The sequence below is a fragment of the Sciurus carolinensis genome, chromosome 10, assembly GCF_902686445.1.
Source record: "Sciurus carolinensis chromosome 10, mSciCar1.2, whole genome shotgun sequence".
Lineage (NCBI taxonomy): Eukaryota > Metazoa > Chordata > Mammalia > Rodentia > Sciuridae > Sciurus > Sciurus carolinensis.
In genome coordinates this window covers 19878880-19897224 of record NC_062222.1, presented here as the reverse complement: position 1 = coordinate 19897224, position 18345 = coordinate 19878880, and the positions used below count along the sequence as shown (strand labels likewise).

At 32.2% G+C, this 18345-nt stretch overlaps 1 protein-coding gene across 1 annotated transcript in view; it reads right to left on the bottom strand.

Moving 5' to 3' along the window:
- Positions 1-610: 610 nt before the first annotated feature.
- Positions 611-18345, bottom strand: part of Usp38 (ubiquitin specific peptidase 38) — a 30819-nt gene continuing 13084 nt past the window's right edge. The window contains exons 5-10 of the mRNA XM_047567142.1: positions 15709-15867; positions 13863-14056; positions 11271-11364; positions 8962-9068; positions 6851-8213; positions 611-2351 (exon numbers count right to left, since the gene is read on the bottom strand). Coding sequence (XP_047423098.1) covers positions 2190-2351; positions 6851-8213; positions 8962-9068; positions 11271-11364; positions 13863-14056; positions 15709-15867 — 2079 coding nt within the window. The 3' untranslated portion in view covers positions 611-2189. The remainder of the gene's footprint in view (positions 2352-6850; positions 8214-8961; positions 9069-11270; positions 11365-13862; positions 14057-15708; positions 15868-18345) is intronic.

The following is an 18345-nucleotide window of genomic DNA, read 5'->3' as shown; positions in this document are numbered from 1 at the left end:
TGAACTTGTAATCCTCCTATCTCAGCCTCCCGAGTTACGAGGATTACAGGCATGTGCCACTGTGCCCATAGTATGACTATATTTTTACTCTTAAAAGGAAGTTTTCAACTTCAAGTCTTTGGTATTGGGATCAAGTTATAATTTGAATCAACTGAGTATTATTATATAGCTAAAATTTAATCTTTATCATTTTGAAAATTCAATACATATTAATACATAAAATCATTGAACTCAACATGGTGGTACACACCTGTATCCTAATTACTCAGGAGGCTGAGGCAGGAGGATTGCCAATTTGAGGCTGGCTTCGGTAAATTAGTGAGACTCTGTCTCAAAAGAAAAAATAAAGAAAGGTTGGGGATATAGCTCAGTAGAGAGCCCCTGGGTTCAGTCTCCAGTACCACAAAAAAGACAAAAAAAAAAAAAAAAAAAAAATCCTGGAAATACTTGATATTCATGGATAAAACTGTGAGTCTTATTGACTTTATAGAAGTTTCTAGAGCATCTTAACCCAATATTAATTCAAGCATTAAATGACTTCATCAATTTCAATAAATGCTAAAATTGCTATAATCTTATTATAAATCATTATGCAGCCAGTGGATAACTTAACACATAGGGTAACTCAGAAAATCACAGGAAAGCATGATGAAAATCTTTCTGGCTCATTCATTTACAGAGAAGCCAAATCTTGATCAATTCTGTAAAGCGTTTCCAGTTTTAATCCATTTTTAGTCTTCTGGGTAATTAGAAACGGGTTAGGAGTGGGCAGGTAGTGGAATGAAGATGAGGTGTTGTTTTAAACTGCTGCCACAAGAGCTTGGGAAAAAGATAAACCTGAATCACCAAAGAACCTTATTTCCTCAAAATGTTTTCAAAATAAATGAGACCAATCTTTAGAACAATGCACAACCATGGATAAGTTAAAACCTTCAGGAAGGAGGATATTTGGGGTAACTCTTGAATACTACATAATCAAAACCCAGGAGAACTGACAAGCTTCCAGTTTCCTCGCCAAAAATAATGTGTGAAGGTAGGGTCTGGCGTTTTCACATTTTATCTGAAACTGAGAAATAGAGGTAATTGTGGAGAACATGACTCAAACAAGCAAAAAATTCCAATTCTACAACTCCAAAAATATGTTATCAATGTTTAATGTTTTGAGGATTAAGTAACAAATCAAAAAAGATTTTTTACTTAACTAAGTTCACTTCCTTTGAATTTTTCTAAGAGTTAAAAATTTACTATTATACTTACTGATTTAGAACCATCAGATTTTGCTTCTGGAAAAATCTAATACCTTTCAAAAAGTTACAATTTTAATGTTAGCACAAAAATTACTTCCTAACATTTCATTTTTAAAAAAACTTTTCTGCAGCCAAAGATTCCTATTTTTGAATTACAGTACTGCAAGGCACATACAGAACTCACCTCCTTCAAAATACACAGATGATATACTCCCTGAAATAGAAGTTTAAAATTCTTGAACAATTAGAAATACTACAAAGTTAGCAATTTTTAGGTAAAAACATTGCTTCTACAGGATCATGCACCTTTCTTAAAATCAATTCAGCACATATGTATAAATAATCCTTTTTTAAAACATCTGTATTGAAATGCAGATACAGTGATACTGAAGATAGCACTAAACAGAAACCTGAAAAATACTATAGCTTGATAAATTTTGTTATTGCCTTCATTAGAGACAGGATCATCTCTAGTATTTTCAAAGATTTGAATTTAATAACTGGGTAACTACACAAAAAAAAAGGATTTTCTTTAAAACAATATTTCTTACTTCTAGACTCAATTCTTATATAAAGAATGCTAAGTGAATTACATACTTTTTGTTCAGTAGAACCGAAGATAGACCACTTAAATGCTTCTACCAAATTTAGTGCAGCTTAATTAGGGACCAGGTACATTGTTTCCTCTGAACATTTTTGGTCAAGCATGACTAACCATAATGCAAATGGAATCTTAAGAGGTAGATTTTTTCCCATGATGCATTTTGTTAATAAATGTATTGTCAACAAAATAAAAACAAGCACTGGGTGTGTTTTCTTAAAGTACAAGGGTCTAATGAAAAGAAAAATAAAAGATAGGTATGATATTTGTTACAGTCTGACATTTTAACAGTCATGGTATTAGCTATTTTGTGATCAAGTGATTTTTGGACACTCTCGGGATCAAAATACGAGTCTGCCAACTGTGTTAAATCCTCCTCCACCCCCTCCACCAGTTGGTCCACAGCTTCCTGGTGGGTCATTGTCATCAAATCCATTGGGCCGAAATGAACAGGAAGCAGATGCGGCTTGTAGTGCCCGGGCTCGGGCATTCAACTCTTGTTCCTAAAATTAAAAATAGTTCTTATGAAATTAAAATGCTAAGTACAGTGGATGGGTATATCACACATACAAATATTCTAAAGCTGCCTTAAGCCTTAATAAGCATCTTTCAAATCTCAATTATTCTAAAAATATTGACATTAATCCTTACCAAATCCTACTGAAGTACATAATCACCTTTGGAGCAAATAAGAGAGCAAAATCCTCATGTAACTCCACAGAATGACCCATCTTAAAACACACTCCTTTTCAAGATCTCACTTTACAATAAACTGTAGCCCCTAAGACACAAAACTTCTTTACAGAAAATATTACAGCCCCTGCAACACTCTTTAATAGGAAGAATTCTTTCCTTCTATATAAAACATAGAATCCAAAGATTATTAAAGTGGATAATCTATACTTTATCACCTGGGGCTATTTTGGAAGTGGGTGATTATAGTAAAAAGTTAAGAAGAAACACCTTGCATTTTTTTTTCTACCCTTTCCTTAGGCTACTTTTTAATACTAAGATGGATTTCAAAAACTACTGATAAGTAAAATGAAGTCTATCTCCTTATAATAGTACTTAGAACTTTTTGCTACCAGATTATTAGAACTTTTATCAAAACACTGTTTGGTACCTGGATTCAAAAGGAATAATATGAGTAAATAATATTACATTCATTTTGCAAGGTGTGAAACTGGATTGTAAAAACTATGGGCCCACAAACTCCTTCAAATAGTACACAGAACATGCTGGCATGTGCCCATTTTTCTGGAACAAGGTCTACTGCCTTCAAGTGGAATGGTCTAATAAGGTCTACAAGCCACTGCTAGCAAGGCATAGCCCTTTGCTTGTAAGCATAACCACCCTGAAGAACTTTCAAAACCAGCCAACATTAGCAATAACCATAAGATAACCCATGTTTCAACTTAAAGTCCTGAGACTCTGTGATCTGGCAAGGCAATCCTATTTTATAATTTTTAGTTAACTACTCTCCCCTCTTTATGAGGCAAGGCAATCCTATTTTATAATTTTCAGTTAACTACTCTCCCCTCTTTATGAGTTGTTCAATTTTTCATGATGGAGGGGGAAAAAAAATCAGTCTTATCCTGACATCCATCCTTCATGTTATGGATACCATATTTCTCTGTAGTACAGTGACTGCTGTGTGACTCCCAATACACAAAATGATCAAGACTCACATACTTTTATGGCTAAAAGGAACTTTCCATAGGAAGTCCTCAATGGCCTAATTAACATGATAGGGCTTTTAAAACTTAATTTGTAGAATATTTTTTTTTTTGGTACTGGGGATCAAACTCAGGGCCTTGCACTTGCGAGACAAGCGCTCTTACCAGCTGAGCTAACTCCCCAGCCCTGTAGAATATTTTTGAAAACATTTTTTTTTTTCATCTACTGTGTCTTTTAGAGTATTTATAATTGTTGGCTTCCACATAGTATTTTTCAGATGATATATCAGATAATCAATCTATATTATTAAAAAATCATAAATTTTTACAGATAGAAAAGCCAAACATACATCAGAAAAAGATAAATAAACCAACATCCTCAGTACTCTAGGTTTATATTAAGCAGTCCAAATGAACAATGAAACTGTAACTCTGTATCTAAGAAACTATAGTTTCATACATAGATACGTTTGTTCCCTAGGAGTTAACAGCTGAATGAATATGCAAGGTAGAGTTCCAGAAGTTCTGCTTCTAAAAGATACAACTGTTTTTAACCTAGACATTGTTTTAAGCTAATAACCCCACTGCTTCTAACACCTATGAAATCCAGATTTCAAAACATAAAAGCATCCCAAGAATGTTTCTTTTTTGTATAATATTCTGTTTTCAGAAGATGAGTTTATGGATTAAAGCAGGAAAAATGTCATTTTATTTCTTTTAATAAAGAAGAGACATTGTGTACAATGTAAAAATCATAATTCTCACAGCATATAAGTTATGTCACAAATTTATAGCAAATATTAAAATTAATTTTAATTTCAGTAGCAGACTATAAATGTCGTTACAAAAAGAAGTTACTGCTGCTTTGGGACAGAGTCTAGTACATTTAGATCTATCAGTTAAGTGAAACTATTGACATTAAATTCACCCTCTTTTATTTTTCTTTAAACCACACATATTTTGATAAATTTAAGAAATTAAACTACCACCTCCCTCAAAGAAACAAAGAAAACAAGCAAAAGCTAGAAAAGCTCTGCCTGTGGTTGATGTGGGCCTGATGGCTGGTAATTTCTACTCTATAATGGTGGTGGTACTTTCGAAGTCTTTAACTTACTGCACCCTAACCAAGGGTATAGTTTTTGTAAGGGACACTAAAACAACAGATACTCACACTGGAAGCTGGATTGAAGGGAAAGAAATATATAAAGAGGAAGATCCTTCTACTATTTGAGTTTTAATTTGAGTTTTAATAACTTTTTATAAATCGGTACATTGTTATTTCTTATACCCAGTATTCTAGACATAGTCATCTATTATAAAGCATGAAATAATATGAACTATTTGCAATGAAATGAGCATAAATTTATACCTTAAAACTAAGTGCAAAAACAAAAATACACATATATCCTCTATGTGTTCAAAACTGAAAAACTGACAGCTGAAAACTTCTGTATATAAGATCTAACCACAGGCATTCCCATTACTGGCAATTATTAGATATGCTTATCAGCAAAACAGAATAAACAATATAGCTTCTCAACACAAACTTAAAATACCAGCATGATTTGGTTAAATGGTACGAGAAATCTTCCAATTCAAGTCTTTATCAATTATACCACTGCATATAAGAGTAAATAATTACAATCTAAATTATATTTAAATTCGTGTTTAAGGGTTTAGTGTTTATTATTATAATTTGCTTTGAAAAGGCATTTTGATAATGAAGTTTTAATAGTCAGTCTAAATATAGTAAATACCTTACTGTAAAATTTGGAACTCACCAATCCGAGACTTAAGATGGGGTTTAGGACAACTGTACAACACTGAAAAACTGTATTCACAAAATAACACTTTTTCTGTACTTAACAGAAGAGTATTAAAAAAGAATGAAAAGAATTACTGCTCTTGCTCAAATACTATACAATCAGGATATAATGGGGAAGACAGTAGGATGGATACATTGGAAAATCATTTAGATTTAGGTGGCAATGCAGTAGTTGTTATGGCTATAACAGTGCTTGGCACTCTGATTACAGAAATTTAGAGTAGTTTCTTGTCTTTCCAAACATTTGATGAATATAATATTCTACCCAATCACTGGTATGCAAATAATCTTCTGCAAATTTCAAAAAGTCAGGATTGCACAGGCCTTATTTTGTCTATATTTTGTATTATTGAAATTTTCTATTTCAACTTAACTCTCTGCTCTACCTCTCAAATCTTTAAGAATCATGATAATTAATAACTAGTGCTTATATGTAACAAGCAAGAAGAATATGAAAGAATATATTTTATTTCTATTACCTAGTGTTAGTCTTTAGTTATTGAATCAATTCTAACATTCTGAACATCAAAATTTTTTTTTCCTGTAAAGTTAATTGTTTTTGTGTTTAGAACATTGCTGTACTCCTTTAAAAATGTGTCATTATTTGGGTATTTTATAAAGGAAATTTGAAAGTGCTTGAAAAAACTCTAAAAACCAGTACTATAACGTCCATTTTTTTTCTTAGTCTGCTTGTATCTTTCAGTTTTGTGACTTTCAAACACAAAAGTTTTAGAAATTTACTAATTTTAACCCCAAATCATTTGAACTATCCAGTTAATACACCTATAATTTCTTTTCCTACAATTTCACCTACAATTTACTATTGCCCCCTGCTTTAATAGAAAGTTGGAAAGTTCAATGAAAAATACTTGCAGCATTACCATTAACTTTAAGTAACTCCTAGAAAAAAATTATTAAAATGAGTAAATTCATCTCGTATAAGTTTATGCCACAGCTTTTATTTACTAATTGTTCTATTATCTCATTGATTTTATCGCCCAGATGCTCAAAAACACAAACATCCTTTCTTTACATATTCTTCTTTTCAGTATTCTTTATTTTGTCCATCTGAATGTCAACAAACGGATCTTAAAATATTTACACCAAGAACTTGCAGGAATGAACACCAAATTCAGCAGTCATTTCCACTGAGGGTGGGATGAAGAGGAAGGAGGGGAGACACTTCCATTTTATGTTTCTATATGGCATGATTTTATAATCATCTTTTCTAACTAAATATATAGCTTTCATAAATAAAAATAAAAGAGGTCTTCTATGTTGAATCTAATTGCCACTTTTCACAACTATTTTACAATATTAGAAAGTATGACAATTGAATTACATAGGTTGAGCTCATTTCATTTCATATAAATCCATAATCAAGTTTCAGAATTCCTTGAAAATGTATGAGTCAAGTTGGATTTCAAAATCTGGGCATTCAATTAACCACCTGTCAATTGTGTAATATTTTCCACAACTAATAAAGATATTTCCAACTTACCTGTAAATATAGTTTATTGTCCTTTGTTATAGCATCCATAAGTTCCTTCTGTAGAGGTGGGTCTCCATTTACCCAGAGTCCACTGGTTGGATTATTACCACTTAAACCATTAGTGGCATTCTGTTTCTTATACAAAAGCACATATGCGGTATCTTTTGGAAACCTACTTGTAATTTTCTGGACTGACTGAAATGAAGTGAATGTCACTCTGCTGTCATTAAATAAAAACCATTCTTTTGACATTTCCTTACTTTCCAAATCCTGTTCAATAAGTGCACTGGGACTATCTCTGCCTAGTAAATGACTCTGGGAGGGTGCTAATGTGAGAGTTTCAGGCTGGTGGCACATCTGGTATGAAGACTCTGCACCTGTGATGTTTCTGGCATAAGAATAGTAATGCCCACTTTCAGAGGATATACCAGAGTGAACCACAACAGAACTTAATAGGTAAGGGACCAATTTTGGACAGAAAGCTTCTTCAGTTCCAGAAGGCTTTAATTTTTTAGCTAGGTTCTCACCAATATCAGTGAAATCAACATCTACAGACCAACTTTCTGACAATGAAGAGAAAGAAGTAGTTCTTTTAACTGGCAACTCCAAAACCAGTGGCAGTGACACATTGTCTAAAATCTTTCTTCTCACATGATACTTCTGATCATAGGAAAATCTCAGGAGAGTAAGAATAAGGTATTCGGGTTCCTCCGTGATTTGCATAGTTTTCTCGGCATTCTGCAGAGAGGCACAGTTTTCACAATAATATTGGTTGTCACCAGTAAGAATCTCTGGAGCCAAAAAATAATTTAGTAAGTCAGTTACTGAAGGTGTAGTCTCACCTCCTGGTTTCTGAGGTACATCTTTATTGATAAGAATCTTGGAAGATTCATTAGGGACAGAAGTGTTTTCGGTATAGTGAAACCCATCAGGAGATCTGCCTATTGTTCTTTCATTCACAACAGAGTCACAGACAAAGGCAGCTGTTGCTGGATTATAGACTACTGGTTCTTCTGAAGGACCAGATACACTGGCTTGCATTAGGCCACCATCTTGTGCACTGGATAATGATGCTGGATCTTGGAAAGACAAGTCTTCCATAGCAGAGGAAGGACAAAAGGCCAGTGAAAGATCTGTGAAGGCTTCCACTTTTTGTGAGGTACTCCTGCAGTTCAAGCAACATATGTGAGTCCGTAGTTTTCCTCCAAACATTTTTTCTATTAAAGTTTTCTCACTGTCACTTGTGCAAGGGGTCTCTGTCAGTATAGTTGCCTTACTGGCTACTTCCTGTAAAGAAGTTTCACTGCACCCCAGACTTTCAGAAGACTTGTGTGAGGATTGAACTTTCAAGATCTTTTCTTCTTCATGGAGCCTGCAGGAGAACATATCTATCATTATATCACTACTTCACTTAAAATATCAATTCTATTTAACAATATTGGTGGCTTATATAAACAAATTATTTTTTATCAAATATAAAAACCAAATTTCTCTTAATCAAGAAAAATATCGAACAGTTAAAGAATCTAGAAGAAAAGTTAGGGGGTTATTACTACTCTATATTCTCATTATACTTTCTTCATAAGGCTATTTTACAGCATGTATTATATTACAGTTAATTATATATGTCTCTTACTTGTCTTATATAGCTCTGTTTGGCATCTCAGAGAAGTTTGGCACAAAGAAACCACTAATATATCCTTAGCTGAAACAAAGGGAGGTTGTACCACCTAACTTTGTCATTCATATGACAGAAGGGAGCAAAGACAAGGAAATACAAGAAGATAGTAAGGTTTGTTTATTCAGTGGTAAGGAGACAGTAAAATATACCCTATGCTTACAATTTCAAATGGTCTAAAGGAATGGCTCTTAAACTTTGTAGTCCTAGCACCTCTTTATATAATTTTGGTAATAGCTCACATTACATTTTAATAACAGCTGATCCAAAGTACAAAAACCCCAAAGAGAAACCAAATTAAAAACAATAGGAAACTTAAAAAGCCTACAATAAATGATGGATAAGCACCTGAAATTTGTTTTCAAATGTAAGAACAATATTAATAGAAAGAAACTGTTATGAGAAGATGCAATTCAAATTATATTTTAAAAATAGTTTTTACCTGTCAAGCAGAAACCTGAGGTATTCGGAACAGTCTTGTTGTGATCTGGGAGTAAACCATGGAGGTCTGGAAGCCTCAAAGAATATCCGAGGTGCATATGCTTCCCTCTTTAAATAGCAGAACCAAAAATACAAGGAAATGTTTCTTACAGCATGAACAAAAGTACCTGAAATCTTAAAATCTAATGTTTTAATAAAAATTACTTAAAATTACATTGCACTCAGTTTTTTATAACAAAAGTCAGACATGGAGCAACTTGGAAGCATATAAAACTAGTTAGAAATAAATACTATGAACCTTTAGTCAGACCTTTTAACTCTGTAAAGAAGAGACCTACAGAAACTATGGAGCTTGCCCAAGGACATAAAACTAAATGAGTAGAGGGATTACATTAGAACCCAGGTCTGACTCTTGATATAATATTACCTCTCTATGATAAATGTGTTTGAGTCCAAAATTTTTTTAAAGGAAAGGTTAATGAATACATATTGTAGATAAATTAATATGGGGAATGCTCTACAGAGCCAAGCAACCACCTACTTTAGTTGAAAATTTCCTTGTGTGGGTACATGTCTGAAGTTTTAAAGTACAGATAGGCAATTCAGTTTAGTAGTTGGTCTTAGACTGGATTAATCTAGGTTCAAATCCTAGATTTTGCCACACATACACACAAAAAGAGCTGAATAGGCATATGAAAAATATAATTTTAACTTGAAAACTCTGAAATTCTCTTGGATTTTGAGTATTTGTGGTATATAATAATGGAATCCTCCTCAGTTAAGGAAAATTTTATCCAAATTAGGGTTGTTTCTAGCATTTTGAAGAAAGGGAGTTTGGCATACTGGTTCAACATAAATTTCAGAGTTATTTAACTCAAATCCTAATCCTGCTACTTGTTTGCATGACCCTGAGCAGATAACTTTCTTTTTTTTTTTTTTTTCAGCAAATTGGGGATATATTTTATTACCTGATAGATTGGTTTTGAGGATTAAGAGATAAATGATTTAGCGCAGGGCCAGAAAATTTAAATGCTCAGTAAATGTTAGCTTTATTAATTATAAGAAAAGATACTTTTCAATTATTTGAGGGAAATCTACCTACCTAAAATAATCCTTGCCGGTCTGCTACCCAAGAAGGTCTCAACTGTGACAGAACTTTAATTAGGATCTCTTGTTAATTTCTTTCTTCTTTTCTTGGGAGCGGGGAAACCTCCTAGGGTTTTTTCTTAGTAGCTCTGATTTAGTAAGTTAATATGGTATACATAATATATCTGTATAAATATACATACATACATATGTACATATATATGTATAATATAGTAAATGTAGACTAATGATAAATCAAGAACAGAAAAAAAAAATCACTAGGAAACCAGAGGAGAGAAGAAAGAGACAATTTTCATTTCTCTTGGTCCTGATATGTTAAATTTAATTTGTTGGTATTTTTCTCTAAGATGAAGACTAATAAAATTATCTCTCTGAGCATATTGCTACTCATAGGCCATCACTATTCTGTCAATCCTGTTTCAATCCTTTTGTTTAAGAAGTTACACGAGATACTTCTCAGTTTATAGAAGGGAAACAACTCAATCCCATCAATTGTGATTCTTTCTTCTGGCTCTAATTACTAGTCTTTCAAGATTTCTGTGAGACAATGGCAATCAGAGGAAAACCAGAAAATAATACATTATAAATAAGTAATATATATATCATTTGTATGTGTATGTTCAAAACCTAAGCTATAAGTTCACTGAACATAGGGTTCTCTTTGCTTATCATAGACTATGTATATAAATATCTGTTGAATATTTATTATGCTACCTTTTGCTATTAGCATAAATTCAATTCCCCTCATCTGTGTACATAAAAGATGATAAAATTTTAAGTTTTAGAACTCAACACATAAAAAATATCTATAAAATCTTTAGTCATAATGAAGGATGCATATAAGAAAAGGGAGAGGTGAAAAAAGCCTGGCACCATAAAATTGCTTTACTTACTCATTACTACGCAAATCCATTAATTTAGTATCTGTAAACTATTAAAGATGCACTTAAAATGACTTTTTCATAGAGATTCTTTATTGGATAGGAAATTGGGTTTATATGTAACAGTTCTTAGAACAATAGGTTAATATAATATTTATCAATAGAATGGGAAGGGGAGGGGGTGTGGATAAAAACTTGGCACATTCTGATGTTTAGATATTTTAGGCAGTACCACTTCAGTTAAAAAGGTTTGGTATATGTGAAGTTCAAAGAATATTATAATTGCAGTTAACATATACATACTGTACACACATATGCTTACCTGTGTATGAGCCAAAAAGGCAAAAAGATGCTGTAATTTTTTCATTAATGAATTGCACCCATTTAGATTTAATGATAATACTTGTCTCCTGAAACTGAAAGAGGATATGACTTATCTTTATGAATATACACACGTGCAATTTTTTAAAAAAGCATTTTTAAAAAGTTATAAATAATAAATACAAAATAGGGCTGGGGATGTAGCTCAGTGGTCAAGTTTTCCTGAGTTCAATCCCTGGTACCAAAAAAAAAAACCAAAAAAAAAAAAAAAAAAAAACCCAAAAAACTACATAAATAAAACACTCCACAAATTTGAATTGTAATTAGAACTACACATGTAATACTAGATTAGCATACAGAGTATAAATGAATCAACACAAAAAAGAAAACCCAGCAGAAAGATGCAAAATAAAAGGTTATTCAGAAGGGAAAAACAAATGAACAAAGAAAAATAGAGAAGGAAAAACTATAATGGTCAACAATATGCAAATTAAAACAAAAAGACAAGGCAAGTGCAGTGGCATGTGCCTGTTAGTCCCAGCTACTGGGGAGGCTGAGTTCCACCTCACCTGGGCAACATAGTGAGACTCTATTTTTTTTTTTTTTTTTATAAAACAAAACAAAACAAAACAAAACAAAAACAAAAACAAAACACAACAGAAGAAATTACCCGGATTGGAAAAAAATTTAAAGACTGATTATATAAAGTATTGCCAGAGGTATAGGTAGGGTCATAGGTACAATCAGATGTTGGCATGTAAGTTCAAAATGCTACAGCCTTTTGGGGAGCACTCTGGCTACCCTATTCAAAAAAAATTTTATATATATCTGCACATGAGAGATGCTCATAATGACCAAAACAACCTAATATTCATCAACAGGAATATGGTCAAATAAACTCTGACAGACTTGTTTATTCAGAATGACATAGATCTGTGCTGCCCTACAAGAGGACATTTCTAACAAGTTATTAAATGACAAAAGCATGTGGCTAGAAAAGAATTTATAAATAGGATTCTCTGCAAAATTTTTTTTTTCCCAAAACAATGACACTGTTTTTGTATTAGATATAGAATATGACTATACAAAAAAGGCCTGGAACAATACTCACAAAACCGTTAACAAATTGCCTTTGGGAATGGGTGTGTCTGATTTTTATTTTATATACTTATAGATTTGGTAATCTTTTTTAAACCATGAAAAAGAATTCATATAGTATCTAAGAAATAAAATATGCTGTCTTCCTATTTGAGGTAGTATTATCAGCCACTGCACAGTAAAATGTGCTCTCTCAATTTTTCTTGCCAGTTATAAATACTTTGGTCTATCTTTCTCTGTCATCTGCTAAATGAGATAGCTCACTGGATGACCTCTGGTGGTCAGGTATAGATTCTTCAGTCTTATGCCTAGGGTTACTTGAACCTGAGTATATCTTTTCTTAAACACACACACACAACACACAGAGTATATTTTTTTCTTAAAAATACAGATAAAGAAAAAAAAAAAAAAACAACACTAAACCAAATGTAAAACACCTTGGTGCTCAGACTATAATCTGTAGCTCAGAAATAACTGAAAACTAACTCTGTATCTAATAGTTTTTGACAATTTTAGGCAGGCATAACAACTTATAGAAGCTTGGAACTAAATTTATAAACATGTTCGGGCAAGCTCCATGAAATCTTTATTGGTACTAAAGAGCAAATATCAACCATATTTTTGCCTTCAGTAAAAGTTGGCCATTATTTTGTACCATCATGGACAGCATTCCTCTAACTAATGATCTTTGATTTCTTATCTGCTTGGTTGCAAAAGAAAATGGATTTAAAAGTAAATTCATAAGTAGGCAAAGGAATATGCCTATACATTTGTTCAGTAACTACTAGTTTGGGATGGGAGGCAGAGCTTAAGTTTTCTAAATAACAACAAAAAAGTTGTTTTGATAAACATCAAAATACCTATAAGGAGATAAAACTAAGTATGTTACCCTCAAAAGATACATGGGTTAAGCCGGGCATAGTGGTGCTAATTCTAGTAGCTCAGGAGGTTGAGACAGGAGATCATAAGTTCAAAGTCAGCCTCAGCAACTTAGTGAGACCCTGTCTCAAAATGAAAAATAAAAAGGACTGGGAATGGGATGTGGCTCAGTGGTGAAGTGTCCCTGGTTAAAAAAGAAAACAAAAAAAAAAACAAAAAAAAAAAAAACAAAGATATATGGGTTAAAAAAATACAATGGGTTTATAGATAGAAACAAAGGTGTGAAATAATAGCAAAGAAGATCTCTAGGACACTTAATAGGCTCAATCAATCCCTCTGTATTTAAATGTCAAGTGATAGAAGTTAAAAACATAGGAGTATTAAAAATAAATGGAATGTACAACAGAAATAATCAAGTGTATTCATAAAAGTTATGATTTTAATAGTTCTTGAGCACTAAAAGCACTATTTGCTTCTGAATAAGGCTAGTATACATAAATGTTAACATTTATGTCATTTATAAGAAATAATGTTTAGAGAATTCCCACCTTCCTACATTTCATAAACATTCATGAAATTCTATAGTTAAAGTGAAAATGTTGAAATTTAAACTTACTCTGTAGCCATAAACAATGCTTGTATAACACTGTTCATATAACATGTATTTCCTAGGTTAATAAGGCCAGTTTTCCCAGTTTCAGATTTTCCAGAAAGTCTAGACAAGCAAGATGCCAAAGAATTGGATTGAGATGTCCAGGCACTTTGATTGAGAATCAACTTAATCTTCTCCTCACCAGGCTTAGGAAAATCCTACAGATCATAAATAGGAAAAATAGTTTAAAGTAAAGTAAAACTATTTTTGTTATTAAATTAACTAACACCATAAAGAAGGTTTTTCCACTGACATTTAAGCTTTCTTTGTTACCTCTTAGTTTTATAATAACTGACAGTAATACTTGGTTAGTTGTTAAAAATTCAAATTACAGTGCATGGCAAAAATAAATGCTTCCTAAAGATAGTTGATCAAGTTGAACAATACTAAAGAATTGTGGATTCAAGTCACATTTGAACTATTTATGATAGTAAAATATTTACAACATAAAATTCTGAGATCAGCGAGTATTCTGTAGTGCTATTCAAAGGCAGTAGGAATGAGGACTTGAAGTGGCCCAAAACTGAATAAATTAAACAACAAATAATCTGCTCTCAAATTTTGGGATAAGAAAATGTTTCCTTTTCATTCCTTACTAATATTTACTCAGTAATAATCTTTAAAAAAGTCCAAAGCAATTAGGGGATTAAAAAAACAAGAACACAGTGACATAATGACCTCTGACTCTGAAAAAGTCAATCTCATGTTTTACCATGTAGAAAATTATTACAACATCCAGATTCTTACTTGTTTAGTAAAGTGTGTGATAACAAGAAAAAATTTTAAGTATAAATGATTTCAAACATGAGTAGAGCACTGGAGAATAAGGAAAGTTGATAAAATCATTTCACTTAAAACAATGAGCCTTTATAGACTACTATTCCCATCTGGTACCTAGACCTTAGAAAACAAACATCTTTTAAAGGTAACCTGCTTTTTTTCTTTTGGGATGACAGCTAAAAGAAACTATTTTTCTAAGGCTAACAGTAAGTCCTTTGCTTCTTGTGAGACTATATGATTTATCAGAACTTTCAACATGAAAGCACTGAAGAGGAGCCATCAACAGACATAGCAATAATAGAGTATCATTATTATCAAATCCATGATAAAATGCTCCTATACATAATTTACTTTTGAAATGTCAAGTGTCATACCAGTGTTACACATTACACACATTCACTACTTAACAGTCTTGTCTTCTGGGCCCAAAAATAGTTTGATAAAGCTATCTAGACAGTAAAAAGAATACACTTTGAGTCTATTTCAGATACAGAAGTAGTAAAAGCAATGAGATTTTTATATTATATCTCAAATTTCAAAATAAAACATTGCTAGAACTGATATCAAATGTCTGAATAAGTCTGGCTGAGTTAAGCTCTCTAGCTACACTCTGACTTTGCAGTAAGTTTACTGAGAAAAGTGTGTTTACTGTGACTTATTTCTCACAAACAGAATCATGCACTATCTATACAAAGTTGAAAAAAAGAGTGAACACAAATAATTCCAGTAAAGAGTCTATGAAATACAGACATTCATAGTATAGAGTAAAAATGGAATTAAAAATAGGGACAAAATCAGTCAAATGTTTTATTATTTGGATTCCCATGATTCTAAGATGTACTTTACATATTTTAACACTTGGAATGAAAATCTGATGTATATATTCATTAAATATAGCATATTTTTAAAACAAGTTTTCCCCAAAGTTGTTATAAATTCTAAGATATGCCTATGTAATGGCACTTTAGAACTGAAGAAATATGGTTATTAATCTGCAACTCCACAAATGCTGGTACAACAATTCTCATACCTTTATTGCCTCCAGAATAGGTTCATAGAGATCTGGAAATCCAGAATAATGATACATCATACAGTGTATCAATTCTATTAACTGCACTAAGAAGGTTGTACTGGAAGGCAGGCCATCATTTTTGAAAGAGTGGACCAAATTAACTACATGAGGAACAATCTGAAGAGAAAAAAAAAGACAAACCTTTCTTAAAATGTATATTAATTGGTAACACATTCTCTAGCCTACAAATAGACTGCAATGTTACATGATCAGCAAGTTCTTTCCCGTGTGTTCAGTCATAGCCTTTTCTAAAATAGTTATGAAGCTAAAATTTTCTAGAATATCAAAATAAATCTAGTTTTCAGTCATGTATGAGTGCAATTCCATTTACTATGCCTCTCCTCATTTTTACACTATATGTATGACACAGGTACAAAATAGGAATCTTAGTCATTGCTGCAAATCTAAAGGAATTCCTTCAGTTGAAAATATTAGGGCTATTATATTGAGCAGATCATTCCATGGGGACAAATTAAAAACAAACAAGCAAACCTAGAATTAGCTAAAGAGCTCCACCTAGTGTGAACTTAAAATTTTCCACTTGAAAGAATTACATGCGTTGGGCAGTGAAGTTTACCTTAAGAAAGACTTTGAAATAACTTGTAAATGTAACAAAAATTATAGCTCAAATAATACACTTTTCTGGGCTGGGGATATAGCTCAGTTGGTAGAGTGCTTGCCTCGCAAGCACAAGGCCCTGGGTTCAATCCCCAGTACTGCAAAAAAACAAACAAACAAACAAAAAAATATACTTTTCTTATGTTGGATTGGATATCCATATTAACAAACCCTTTCCCCAACCCAAAATAAAGATGATTCTAAAAATAAAGGGAATCAGAAACTTCTATCATTTTAAAGAAATTGGGGCCAAAAATAAAAAGGAAATTGAAAATGTACACGTAGAAAACTATTAATATGGATGATCATCAATTAGGCTAAAAATAACCCATCAAATATAGACACAATCACATATTTGAGAGGTTATTACCCAAATGAAACAAATCCTATTTTTCAGCAATGGCTCATTCTATTAGCAAAATGCTGTACTTTTTCCAACTAATAGTAACCTGAAACTACATGTTTACACTTCTCATGCTAAAAGGCATCTTATTATGTTCTACTTGTGGAATATTTTTGGTCAATATTTCATGATAAAAGTGAAGCTAAAGTTCTATTAGGGTCATGTCGTCAAGCAATAATAACAGCAGTTATAGTGATGCCCCAATCGACTCCCTTTCTTTCTACCTAAAAAGAGTCATTATATTCTGGGATGGGGTTGTGGCTCAGTGGTAGGGTGTTTGCCTAGCATGTGTGAGGCACTGGTTTTGATCCCCAGCAGCATATAAAATACTTTTTTAAAAAAGAATAATCATATTCTTAAGTTAATAGTGCTACTTCTGTTCTCTATCTAGCTTTATCCCTGAGCTTGAGATCTTAAATCACATTTTAGATTTTACACTACTTTTAATCTTACCTCCACCAAAGGTATGGATATCACCATAAAACTAGCAGCTCCTAATGAGTTCATACTACTGCTATCATTGCTACTTATCTAGGCAAATCTGAATGCAAATCCTGCCCCATTAAGCCACCTCTCAGACATTCTCTTGACAAAATAGTTGGAAATCCAAAATTACTGTTTTCTCAGAGGTGAAGAGAGAGAAATGAAAGAGGAAAGAATTTTAAAATGATTCATAATTCCAAATATTCCAAAAGCACTTCTAATGTAGATTTGATCTTTGCAATCAGGTTATAGGGTTGTCTACTACTATGCCCCAAATGGTCAATATTATTACCGACACAGAAACAAAATTGTTTCTTGCTGTTGCCTTCTAAATGCTTGAAAGTTGACTTTTCAAATGAGGAAACTTGTTTGTTTCTAGACATTACTGTAACACTAAACATAAGTTACTATTTGAGGAAGTGCATAAAACGTAATTAGTAGTTTTTTTTACTTATCCATTATCTGCCACAGTCTATTTAAATTTTTTTCACTTATAAAAAATATGAAAAGCAACCTGTTCCACTATAACACATATTATAACATTAATCTTGGTTTGCCCTAAACTATTCTAAATCTATAATTTGATGAATAATGATGCTGATGATTCCAAATTATTGCTCATACTTAGCCACCTTAAACCTAAATCCTTCATTGAATTGTTTGGAGTTATATGTGATTTAAATGCCATTGAAATCACTACTAAATGTTCAAGTTATCCTCAGTTAAGAGGAGGGTCAAACTCTAATGTAGTATTTAGGCAATAATTTGGTCTTTGTCTTTAGGCTTTATAAGCCAGATCACAATTTTTAGTTTCAGATCTAACTTAAATAAATGATCCCTTAAATAAATGATTTAATACTTGTTTAATTAATAGTCAAATATTTCAAAGTCAAATAATTGTTATTTCAACTACTTTTCTCAGGGGGAAAAAAGCAATAGAAAAGGTAAGGGAGATACCTTCTTTTAAAAAATTCTGAGCAATGAAACAGGTTTAGAGTATAGACTAAGTAATTAATCACAAAGATTAAGAAATGTCCTTGGTGTAAAAAGCAATAAGTGACAGAACGATTGATTAAGTTATGTTAGAGAAT